The sequence below is a fragment of the Sus scrofa genome, chromosome 6 (genome assembly GCF_000003025.6).
Source record: "Sus scrofa isolate TJ Tabasco breed Duroc chromosome 6, Sscrofa11.1, whole genome shotgun sequence".
In the NCBI taxonomy this organism is placed as follows: Eukaryota; Metazoa; Chordata; class Mammalia; order Artiodactyla; family Suidae; genus Sus; species Sus scrofa.
In genome coordinates, this window is record NC_010448.4 from 51427330 (window position 1) to 51439567 (window position 12238).

General features: G+C 59.7%; 1 protein-coding gene across 1 annotated transcript in view; it reads left to right on the top strand.

Annotated features, from left to right (window-relative positions):
• The window catches only part of CLPTM1 (CLPTM1, transmembrane protein), a 29871-nt gene that overhangs the window by 15556 nt on the left and 2077 nt on the right, over positions 1 to 12238 (top strand). Inside the window, 8 exon segments of the mRNA XM_003127223.6 lie at positions 2210 to 2327; positions 6967 to 7052; positions 7763 to 7883; positions 8614 to 8858; positions 9526 to 9619; positions 11429 to 11619; positions 11898 to 11910; positions 11913 to 11992. Of these exon segments, the coding sequence (XP_003127271.4) occupies positions 2210 to 2327; positions 6967 to 7052; positions 7763 to 7883; positions 8614 to 8858; positions 9526 to 9619; positions 11429 to 11619; positions 11898 to 11910; positions 11913 to 11992 (948 nt within the window).

Below are 12238 nucleotides of genomic sequence, written 5' to 3' on the forward strand. Positions count from 1 at the left end.
TGGGTTCGATCTCTGGCCTTGCTCAGTGGGTTAAGGATCTGGTGTTGCCGTGAGCTGTGGCATAGGTCGTAGATCCTGCATTGCCGTGGCTGTGGTGTAGGCCACCAGCTGCAGCTCCAGTTTATCCCCTAGCCTGGGAACCTCCATATGCCCTAAAAAGCAAAAAAAAAAAGAAAAATCAGTTAATTTGATGAATCCGTGAAAGTTGACATCTCTTTGGGGCTGCCCTCTTGTTCATTCCTCCCATCAGGTCCTCTCCTTGGCCTCCTGGGGAGGAGCAGGCATATCTGCACTGCCTGGCTGTGTCTTGGCCTGTTTGGGGAGCTGGAAGCAGGGCTGGATGCCGCCTTTCTGAGGAGATGGGATGACCTGCGCTGAGGCGTGGCTCCCACTCAGACCTCATAGCCCCTAGACCCCTCCCTGAGATCCCTGGAAGGCCAGGGGCAGTAAGCCAGGCAGTGAGAGCCACTCCCAAGGACTAACCCTCCTTCCCAGCTTTGGGCGGATGGGGGGGGGTGCTGTCTCATTTGTACCTGATTTTAAAGTATGGAGGTGACTGAGTGAGATGGAGTCCAATGCCCTTGAAAGAAGAATTTACCACTTAATGTTTCCTGAGAGGAGGGGACCCAGCACACCACACAGGGCCACACGGGAAAGTACCAGGTTTGATCAGGAGCAGAAGTGGCAAGGGGAGGTCTAGCCGAAGGCTTCATCGAGGGTCCCACAGGGAGGGCAGGCCCGGTGGGGAAACAGCTTAGGACTGACCAGCTTGGAGGGCTTGCGGCCTCTGGGCTGCAGGCGTGATCCCTGGTTGTCTGGTACCTGCCCTGGGCGATTCAGTGCAGCCTGGTGTGTGTGAGAGGCAGATAAAGGGGGTGGTTGGGGCTGTGGACTTGGAGTTGGCTGGTTTGCACTTTAAAAGGAGTGTTCAAAGGCCAGCGAGTTGTTTATTATCTATAGGACTCAGCTCTTCTGGGCCAAATGGTAAACCAACAGAGAATAGAAAACACATTTTAAAAAAAAGGGACTTCTCATCATGGCGCAGCAGAAAAGAATCCAACTAGGAAGCGTGAGGTTGCAGGTTCGATCCCTGGCCTCGCTTAGTGGATCTGGCGTGTTCCAATTTGAACCATAGCCTGGGAACTTCCATATGCTGGGGGTGCGCCCCCCCCCCAAAAAGAATATAAAACACATGGTTAACACACAGGTGGCCTTCAAAGCAGCGAAGTGAGGACACAGCCTGGCCGAGTGAAGCCAAGCTCACCACAAAGTTTAGACAGAGGCTCCGTGGTGGCCTCGAACCTCAGCAGGGGGCTGCCTGCTTCAGTTTTCTTGTCTGTGTGGGGTGGCAGGGGGTGAGAAAGGTGACAGGCAGAGCCACGAGCCCGGGAGCCCACAGACTGGGTTCGGATCCACTTACTTGCTGCTTGTAGCCTCTCCGTGTGAGCCCTAGTCACCTCCACCTCAGGTTCACGTGCGCGGTATGGACGGCAACTCACTGGATTGGGCAGTTACCATTTGAAGTGCCCAGAGCCAGACCTGGCCTTTGTTGTTTTGCTGTTTATTTTATTTTATTTATTATTATTGTTGTTGTTGTTGTCTTTTTAGGGCCGCACTCAGCATATGGAAGTTCCCAGGCTACAGTTCAAATTGGAGCACGCCAGATCCTCAACCCACTGAGCAAGGCCAGGGCATATGGAGGTTCCCCGGCTAGGGGTTGAACTGAAGGTGCAGCTGCTGGCCTACATCACAGCCACAGCAACGCCAGATCCGAGCCGCATCTGCGACCTACGCCACGGCTCACGGCAACGCCGGATCCTTAACCCACTGAGCAGGGCCAGGGATTGAACCTGCTTCCTCATGGCTACTAGTCGGATTGTTTCTGCTGAGCCAAGAAAGGAACTCCTGTTTTGCTGTTTAATGAATTAAGGTCACTCATTGAGCTCCTGCTCTGTGTGCGAGTGACCCTGCTTGGCCATCTCAGATGACCCTCAGCCCTGCGGTGCCCTCAGTACTGATCATCTCCGTCCCGCGGGTGAACACTGGGACTTAGCACTGAGAATTCTTGTCTAACTCGTGTCTGGCTCTTAACCCCTCAGCTCCACTGCCCTCCCTGAGCCCTCAGAAAGGGGGGACAGGAGGCCTGGGGGCGGGGGGCGGGTGCCGGGAGGGGCCTCACTGTTCCCTTGTCCCCGTCGCCCGCCTGCAGAGTGTCCAGCAGAACGGCTCCATCTACATCCACGTCTACTTCACCAAGAGTGGCTTCCACCCGGACCCCCGGCAGAAGGCGCTGTACCGCCGGCTCGCCACAGTCCACATGTCTCGGAGTAAGTCCCCCCTCGTCCTGGGGAGGTGGGCTTGGCGGCCAGGCTCAAACCCCGCGTCCCCTACATGCCTCTGTGGCCACCTGTGGGCAGGCAGGAGAGGAAGCAGGTGCGGAGGGGGGCTTCTGAGGGGGAGGCGTCGGCGTTCACAGAAGGGGAGGGTGGGCAGGTGCATGGGGCGGCCAGTACAGCGGGTGCTCAGGAGCAGTGCCAGTGAGCAATGGCTGAACGGAAGGAACGGAGAGAAACCAGCAGGCCCTCTGCCATTGGTTGCATCCAGTGGGGTCTCTGAGATTGCATCTGTGTCAGCTGCTCCTGGAGTGGCTGCCGCATAGCGGCCGCCCGGGGGTTCTGCTCCCAGACTGCAGGTTTGAATGTGTCCTGCGTGGCTGTGCTGTGAGCCTCTGTTGCCGCTCTCGAACCTCTCAGCTGTGTCTCCTTTGATGAAGAAAGCTGCTGAGGGCCGGGTCACCGACTGGCCCGGTTCTCGTTCTCGCTGGCCACCCGCCGGGTGCTGGCTGCCCCTCTGAGAATCCTAGTCAGGCGAGCAAACCGCCAAACTGCCCGTGGCCCCAAGAAACCTCAGGTCAGAGCGGGCCATGTGTGACTTCTTTTCATGGTCTCATAGTGAAATGGAGGTTCTTTCTGCCCAGGGCGTCGTCTTTTAAAAAAACTTCTAATCAGAGTTCCCGTCTTGGCTCAATTGAAAACAAATCTAACTAGCATCCATGAGGATGCAGGTTTAATCCCTGGCCCTGCTCAGTGGTTAAGCCTCTGGCGTTGCTATGAGCTGTGGTGTAGGCTGGCAGCTGTAGCTCTGGATTCAACCCGTAGCCTGGGAACCTCCATATGCTATGGGTGTGGACCTAAAATGACAAAAAACACATTTTTTTAAAAAGTCTCTTTTTACAAGTACATGGTTTAAAATTCAAGGAATTCAACCAACAGCAAAACTCTTCAGTCTCACGTCCACCCCGTCTCCTCCGGTTTCCACTCCCCACAGGCACCTGCTTTAGCTGTTTCTGCTACTCAGTCTCCAGGGCTCCCAGTAACTAGACAGTCGTGCAGTTTCTTGGCATTTCAGGCTTCTCTCTCGACTTCCGACGCTGAGGAGGGAGTCTGAGGTCAGGAACGGCGTTTTGCTTAGATGATAGCAGCATCCAGGTGGTCTGAGTATGTGCCTCTCAGCCGCACTGAAGCACATCCTGCACGCAGCTGATTTTCCCTTTCGGGTCCAACTTCTCCTTTTGCAGGCGGTTAATTAGTGTTGGCATTTCTTCACTTGCCCTTTGTGTCTTCGGTCCTTGCGTCCCCTGTCTCCTGACGGGCAGTCGTGGGAATCTCTCTCCACACTTGCGTTTCAGCAGCTCCGAAGGACAGACCCCTCCCCAGAAAGCCCCTGTCCCCTTCACGTGACTTTCATGTGCCCCCTCTGCCTTGATTCTGCTGCACCTGTAGACTTGGTTACAATCCCCGCAGCTGTTTGATGTGGCGCAGCAGCAGGTGTCCTTTACTTGGTGTGGGTGAGGTCTTTTCCTACTTCTTTTGGTATAAAAACATCCCGAAGATGAGATGTTGTTGTTACCACCTACACTGGATGAACCAAAACGTTGGTGACCCTGTGTTGGTCCCCAGCACGGATGAGGGCATGTCCCTTGGGAGCGCTGAGCTCTGTGCTGGAGAAGTGTTTCTGCAGCCCTGCCCTGCGGGCGCTTCTGGCCAACCGGCCACCCTTGCCTGAGCCAGCGAAGATGCGGCCGAGGCGGGCTGAGGGGTGTGGCCTGCGGGGTCCCTGCACATGGGATTCGCTGAGGGTCTGTGCCTGAGGCCTTGGAGGCTGCCTTAAGCGTGACCCAGGTGGGCAGCTGCTCGCTTGCGTCCCAGTTGCCCCCAGTCCACATCTGCCCACACCCGCGTCTTTTGTGGTTTTGTCTTTGGTGAGCACGAGCCTTGTCACTGTGTGGCGAGGTTGTGCTCATGGTCAGTGTGACAGCTGTTGGTGCCGTCTGCGAAATGGAATCTGTAGCCTGTGAACCTGAGAAACTGCGGGCTCACCCAGGCTTGCCCCGCAGCGGGGCCCCCTGGGAGCAGGGACACAGGCGCCCATGGAGCCGCCAGCGGCCTACTCCAGGGCACAGAGCCAGCATGGGATCAGAAAAGCGCTCTCCCCAAAGGCCACTGATCAGGACTCTAGCGCAGCACTGCCCAGAGAGCTCCAGGGCCTTCCTGCTGCAGAAGTCATTTAAGTTTTTTAGTGGCTATATGTTATATATATACATAGATATATATTCGTTTGTTTTTTAGGGTCACACCCGCGGCATACGGAGGTTCCCAGGCTAAGGGTCAAATTGGAGATACAGCTACTGGCCTAGGCCACAGCCACAGCAACGCAGGATCCAAGCCGTGTCTGCGACCTGCACCACAGCTCACAGCCGGAGCTGGATCCTTAACCCACTGGGAGAGGCCAGCGGTCGAACCCTCGACCTTATGTTTCCTAGTCGGGTTTGTTTCTGCTGTGGCACAAAAGGAATTCCTAGTGGCCGCATTTTTTAAAAAGGCTGTAAGATTAATGTTAGTCATCATTTTATTGAGGTCAACATGTCATTTCAACTTTCAAATTAGTATAAAAACTGCCGAGACGTTTTACACTCTTTTTTCTTTTTCCTGCACTGAGTTTCCCATTTTCCAGCGTGTCGTGCACTCAAGCACCTCCTGCTTTCCAGCAGCCACGTTGTCAGTGCTCAGTGGTCTCGCGTGGCCGGTGACCCCCCAACCTGGCTGGTGTGATTTTAGAAATTTTAACTCCAAGAAAAGAAGGCTCCTTCCCCCCTGAAGAAGCCAGTTCCATCTCATGTCATTATCCCAGCTGGATGCCGCCAAGTCGCAGAAAGTTCTCCACCTGAGCCAGGGCTGATCTGCCGAGCCTCCTGCTCCAGGTTCTCTGGGGCTGGCGGGGCGCGGCTCCTCCCTTCCCTGGACTGCCTCTTCCAGGTGCCTCCTCCAGGTGTGGAAAACAGCGGAGCCTGTCCCCAGGGATTTATCCTCCAGGAAGCCCACCCTTGGGGGTTCACTGCTCTCCCTGACCTGGGGGCAAGGCCTCCAGTGTGTTAATGCCGATAAAGGACTGGATGATATTCGTGGCAACAGTGAGAGCGGCTGGCCCTGCGCTGAACCCCTAAGTCAGTTCCCAGAAGTGAGCTTGTCCATAGAATCCAGAAGCCCCTGGTCCTGAGCGGGCAGGAGCGATCCGGCCCCGGGCTTTGCATGACTGTGACAAGCGAGTGGGACACCGCCTGGCTGGGCTCTGGGGAGCAGAGAGCCACGTCCAGCGGGTGCCACCAGGAAGGGGTGAAGCCTTGATCCCTGTTCTTCAGGCAGAGGGACTGAGGTCCGGGGAGGTGATGGAGACCCCAGGGTGTGACCCCAGGGCCCCCGTGCTTGGCTGGCTCCCTCTCCCATTTCCCCAACTCCCTCTAGCCCCTGGGAGTGGGATGGAGAAGACACGGAGTGTGTCCAGTGTAAGGAGGAGCTGAAAAGTTGCCCAGGCCAGGGCAGATGCAGGCAGGGGCCGGGCATAAACAGGCTCCAGCCCCTTCCTCTCTGTATGTCTTGGCGAGGTTGCGGGCAGGCCGGGTGGCAGGGAGCCCGTGGCTGGCCTGGGCTCTGCAAGAGGAAGTGAGGTCCATTCCTGGCCGGGGATTCACTGCCCCAAACTATTTGTCACATCGCTGGCTCCAGCCTTCTCCACAACCGTCGCAGCCCCGCTGTTTATATTCACTTGTTCTGCTGTTCGTCACTGTGGGCCTGGCCCTGTGCAGGGTCCAAAAAGGGCTCAGACCCCTCTGGGGTCCACAGGCTGGTTGAGGGGACAACAGACAAGTCAGTCAGAGGGCAGGTAGAGCTGAGCTGTAGTGAAGGAAACGGGAACGGCCGGGAGTGGGCCTGGGCAGCCTGCCTCGGCGGAGTGGTTGGAAAGCCCTGTGCAAGGAGGGGCATTTCACCAGGGGCTGGGAGGGCGAGAAGGCGCCAACCAGGAGGAGTCCAGCCAGGCTGGATCCGTGCTAGGCTGAAGGCCCGAGCTTGGCTGTATGAGAAGGGAGTGGGCGGGGGTGGGGGCTGAGCTCCGTGGGGCCACGGTGAGCACCTGGGGTCCTGCTCGGGTGGCGGGAGCTGCCTGGAGTTCTGAGGCAACGGGATGCCTGATCAGATGCTTGGTTTCAGAGACTCTCTGGCACAGGGGGTCTTAAGGGGCAAGAGTGGCCACAGGGGCAGTGAGGAGGTGACTAAGATCATCCAGGAGGGGACGCCGCAGCTGGCCCGGGGTGGGGCCCTGGAGATGGGAGGTGTGGTCGGATTGGAGGCGTGTGCTGGAGGGGACATCTCCAGGACGCGCTGGTGGAACAGATGCAGCAAGTTCTGGAGACGGAGGACTCCGGGTGGCTGCCTGGACAGCTGGGTGGACGTTGATATCGCTGTGAGGACGGGAGGCAGTGGCTGAGATTGGAGAAGGCAGTGCAGGCTCTCTGCTGCCGTCCGTCGGCTGGCAGCCCGGAGGCCAGTGAGCGCTTTTGGTGGGCAGAGGTCTGGGCTCCACAAGTTCGGCCCACCTCACGCGCCCCTTCCCCTGCCTCCCCTCCCACAGTGATCAACAAATACAAGCGCCGGCGGTTTCAGAAAACCAAGAACCTGTTGACGGGAGAGACAGAAGCTGACCCAGAAATGATCAAGGTAAACACCAACAGAGCGTCGGGTCCTACAGCGGCCTGGGCGGCCTGCCCCCAGGGCTTTTCTTCCGGTGCCACCACTGAGCCGTGTGGGGCTTTCACCTCTCAGAGCTGCTGTTTCCCTCCTCGGAAATGGGGTCAGGAGGCTGAGCTACCTCCCAGGGAATGGCAAGGGCTCCAGCCCAGGTCACAGCTGGCATCCAGCACAGAGTGGTGCCCTGTGCACTGTACACGAGCCCACGTGGAAGCCCTTCGCCAGCCCTCTTGCGGGGGCCCTGTCACAAGGAGGCTTGCCTGAAATGTCACATCTTGGAAGTAGCAGGGCCGGGATTTGCACCCAAAGAGCCAGGCCCCAGAGGCCAGGCTCGACCTGGCACAGGGTAGGCACCCGATAACATGGCCCCAGAAGGAACGCTCCCGGTTCATTCAGGGCTGGTAACTTGAGGGGGGTCTCCTCTCTCCGAAAGATGATTCTGGGCCAGAGGGGTCCTGCACATTGCAGCCTGGTCTGTCTCCCCATCCAGATAGGCCAGCCTGGGTCTTCTGCCCTGTCAGGTGCCTGGGGGAGCCAGGACAGGGGGTCTCTAAGGGCGGGTGTGGGGCCTGGCCAGGGGAGCCCTTGGCCAGTGGTCGCTGTGGTGGCTGCTCTCATGTAGCAATGGGATAGGGGTCCTCGGGAGGAAGCCGAGGCCCCACCACCCCGTCTCTCCCCAGAGGGCCGAGGACTACGGGCCTGTGGAGGTGATCTCCCACTGGCACCCCAACATCACCATCAACATCGTGGACGACCACACGCCGTGGGTGAAGGGCAGCGTGCCTCCGCCCCTGGACCAGTGTGAGCCTGGCCCCGACCCCTGGCCCTGAGATCCCAGCCCCTCCCATGCCCCCGCCCTGCCCCACTAACCACTCTCCTTTCTCTCCCTGCCATGCCCCTGGTGACCCCAGCATGTGCCAAAACCAGTCTCATCCAGCTCATGAGCTTTTTTTGAGAAAACGTACATCTGGGAGTTCCCATTATGGCTCAGCAGTAACGAACCTGGCTAGTGTCCATAAGGACGCAGGTTTGATTCCTGGCCTGGCTCAGTGGGTTAAGGATCTGGCGTTGCTGTGGCCTGGTGTAGGCTGGCAGCTGCAGCTCGGATTTGACCTGTAGCCTGGGAACTTCCATGTGCTGCAGGTGCAGACCTAAAAAAAAAAAGAAGTATCTGTTGCCAATCTTGGAAATTGGGGCAGCATCACTTAAAAACCCAGATTTCTGACTTCTCTTACACAACGCTGACACATGGCCACCCTCAGGGCAGCCGCGGTCTGGGGCTGAGCTCGGCAGTCCCCTTCAGCCAGACCTTTCCACCTTGTCCTCTCCGCTGAGGTCAGGCGGCCCGTCAGCGCCCGGCACGTTCCTGTCCTCCAGTCTGTGTCAGGGGTTTGGGGGGGGGGCATCAGGTCCCTGCAGATATCTGGATTTGGCACCTTAGGCCTCGGAAGCTGAGGGATCTCCCTACCCCCACGGCTGCCTGGGGCCTCCGGCCCGGGCTCAGTGGTATCCGTGTCCTGCTTGCCTGCAGACGTGAAGTTTGACGCGGTGAGCGGTGACTACTACCCCATCATCTACTTCAATGACTACTGGAACCTGCAGAAGGACTACTACCCCATCAATGAGAGTCTGGCCAGCCTGCCGCTCCGCGTCTCCTTCTGCCCGCTCTCACTCTGGCGCTGGCAGCTCTACGCCGCCCAGAGCACCAAGTCCCCCTGGAACTTCTTGGGTGATGAGCTATACGAGCAGTCAGACGAGGAGCAGGACTCAGTGAAGGTGAGGCGGGGGCGGGGCTCCAGCACCTTCTGGGGCTGCAGCCAGGGAAGGGGAAGTGGCCCGGCTGCCGGGCCTGGGGACCTCTGGCCCTCGCTCCCCTGCCCAGTTTCACAACCTCCCCGCGGTGGGTGGGGAAACAGGCACTCGGCCCTGGGCCCCAGCCGACTCCGGGGGGCCTGTCTCCGAGGCTTTTTTGTTTGCCCGGCCAGGACCTCCTGGGTCCAGACCTGTCCGCCTTGCTTTAGGCCCCGACTTTAAGCCCCGACTCGAGGTCTCTGCTCCCTCTCGCTGGGTCCTTGCCTGTCATCCTTGTCTTGGCCGTGTCCATCATGCTGAGATGTGGCCGTGCTTGCCTGCACTGGCTTTGGTGTTGGGTTTCTGTCCCTTCGTCTCAGTTGCGCTGCCTCCCCTGCCCCGCATCCCCCCTCTCTCTCTCCATCTCTCTCCCTCCCTCTCCATGCATCCCTTGCCCACCTCTGTGCCCACCTGCCCGCCTGGGGCCTGCTCTCCTGGCCAGCACTCTCCCCCTCTGGGCAGCCCCCAGAGGTTAGGGCTGTGGGGAATGTCAGGTTCTTCGGGGGGTGAGACGGGTGGCTCATGGAGGCGCCGCATCGTCCGCCCTGCTCGAGGGTGGGCCGGTGCTCACAGCCATCCTCCCCACCCCCAGGTTGCCCTCCTGGAGACCAACCCCTACCTGCTGGCGCTCACCATCGTCGTGTCCATCGTCCACAGCGTCTTTGAGTTCCTGGCCTTCAAGAACGGTAGGGGTGGGACCCTGGTCCTGAGAGGCCGTGGGGGACCAGGGACAGCCTGCCCCTCCCTCTTCCCCTTGAGCCCTCCTCCTACCTGGGGCCTCTTAGCCCCACGCTGAGGCCTAGGGAGCAGGTGAGGGCACTGGCCGCAAAGTCCCAGCCAGAAACTCCCAGCCTCCGGGTGTGGCGCTGGGGGAGGGGCTGGGCCTGCTGTTCTGGCAGAAGCCGGGCCAGCACCACCAGGAAGCAGGGCCGGGGAACTCCAAGGCTGGGAGCAGGGAAGCCCCAGAGCTGCTCCTGCCACCCTGCCTGGAGGCCACCTGTTGGGGAAGACCCCTCAGGGTTGAATGGACTGGGCCCACCTGAGCAGGGCGGTGACAGCCCTGTACCCAGAGGGCCCCTCCGTTCCAAAGGCCAACATGGTGACGGCCAGCATTTGAGGGGCCTGGCCACACGCCAGGCACTATTCCAAGGACCCTCCTCAGTGAGCACATTGAGTCCCTGCAGCCCCCGCCCTGGGAGGAAGGGTCATTACCCCCATGTGTACAGTGAGGACGCAGAGGCTCAGAGAGGTTCGTTACTGGCCCACAGTCTCACAACTCCCAGGTGGCACTGCCAGGGTGTAGCTCCAGGCTTATGGCCCACTTCGTATGCTAGGCCCTGCTGGCCTCTTCCTTCCCCAGACAACCCCAGTCTGAAGGAAGCCTGATGCTCTGGAAGTGGCCGTGGTGTGAATATTATTACTATTATCATCAATAAGAGGACGCTGCCAAGACTGAATTACCTTCTGGAAAATTATAACGCCAAAACAGAATAGTCAAGTGGAGCCAACCCCGATAGGGAGGGCTCTGTTAGCTGCGGTGCACACTGTGCCTGGGCCCCCAGGGTGCCTCTTTTCCTAATGAGAAATGAAGGCACAGAACAGGTGCTTACCTACTCCGAGTCACACAGCAAGGGTGTGGGCCCTGGGCGAGCCGGCTTTACACCCGTACCTGAGGCAGGACAAGGATCCACCCACCCACCCCATCAGAGCCCCGTCTTCAGCCCCATCCTTCCCAGTTAGGGCTGGGGATGGTCCTGTGAGTGTCCCCTGCAGATCTCCACAGGGTCTCATGGTCTGATGGGGGCGGCATGAGCCTGCCGAGCATACTGGAGCCCCGGAATCAGAATTGGAGCCGGGTGCACAGCCAGTGCCCCATGTGCCCCTGCGTGACTGCGGGCCTGGCCTCTCTGAGATGCAGGCACTGTGCTATGGCAGCAGGCCAGGCAGGCTCCTGTGGTGCTCTTAACCCCATTTAGCCTCAAGGAGGCCAGCACTCGGAGGGCTCACCTGGGCCCTGGAGGAAAGGGGGTGGTGGACCCAGACGGTGGGCTGGAAGACGCCGTCTTGGAGTGCATGTCCCAGGTGCGCTCGTCCAGGGGAGGTGCCACGGCACCAGGGTGGACAGCTGGGGTCTGGGGTCATACAGACCCGGCTTGCGGGCAGACTGCCAGGTCAGACTGTGTGGCCTTAGGGCACCCAGCACTTCGGCCCCTAGCACTTAGTGAGTGGTGAGCACCCGAGACATGGCAGCAGTCACTGTCTCCATCACTGCAAGTCAAGCAAGGTGACAATGGCACCCTTGGTGGGGGTGTCTGATGTGAGGGCTGCAGGGATCCTGCCTGCCTAGCACTCCGGTGGCTCCCTGGGGAGGGAAGCGGTGTGCCCCCTTCCCTCTGGGCAGACCCGGCGCTGCCCGGGGTCTGAGGAGGATGGGGCTGCAGGAGTGACTCGGAGGCGCCTCAACCTCCCGGCTTCCCCCCAACTCCCGCGAGCAGATATCCAGTTCTGGAACAGCCGGCAGTCCCTGGAGGGCCTGTCCGTGCGCTCCGTCTTCTTTGGCGTCTTCCAGTCTTTCGTGGTCCTCCTCTATATCCTGGACAATGAGACCAACTTCGTGGTCCAGGTCAGCGTCTTCATCGGGGTCCTCATCGACCTCTGGAAGATCACCAAGGTCATGGACGTCCGGGTAAGGCCAGGCCACCAAGCCGTCTCGGGAGCCGCCGGGGTTGGGAGCGGGGCTGCCTGGCCCAGCCAGACCCTGGAGCCGGCCCCCGGGGGATTCCCAGGGCCTGCCGCGCTCCCAGGACCAAGGGGGTTTTTGCACCAGGGGATTTTTCGGGTCACACGTGGGGCAGGGGAACTGGGAACAGTGGGGAAGGGCAGGGGCTGGAACTGGCTGGGGGTGGGGGGCAGGAGGCAGGAGCCAGCACAGCAGCTGGCCACGGCCTCCCTCCCTGACCGCAGCTGGACCGGGAGCACAAGTGGCAGGACTCTTCCCCCGCCCAACCTTCAAAGACAAGTCCACATACGTTGAGTCCTCGACAAAAGTGTATGACGATGTGAGTGTCCCCACAGTGGGCCCCAGGGAGGGTCTCCCGGCACCGCGGACCAGAGGTTGGGCCGTGCGGGGGGCGGGGGGGCAGGATGTCTCCCTGTGAGCCGACAGGCCAAACTCTATGGTTTGTGTCGAACCCTCTAGTCCCTTGCCTGCCGTATATACTTCCTGGCCAAGTCCAGGGTTCCCAGGGCCCCTGGAAACTCCCCTGGGCTGGCCTGCCAGACCAGGTATGGGTGGATGGGGCAGG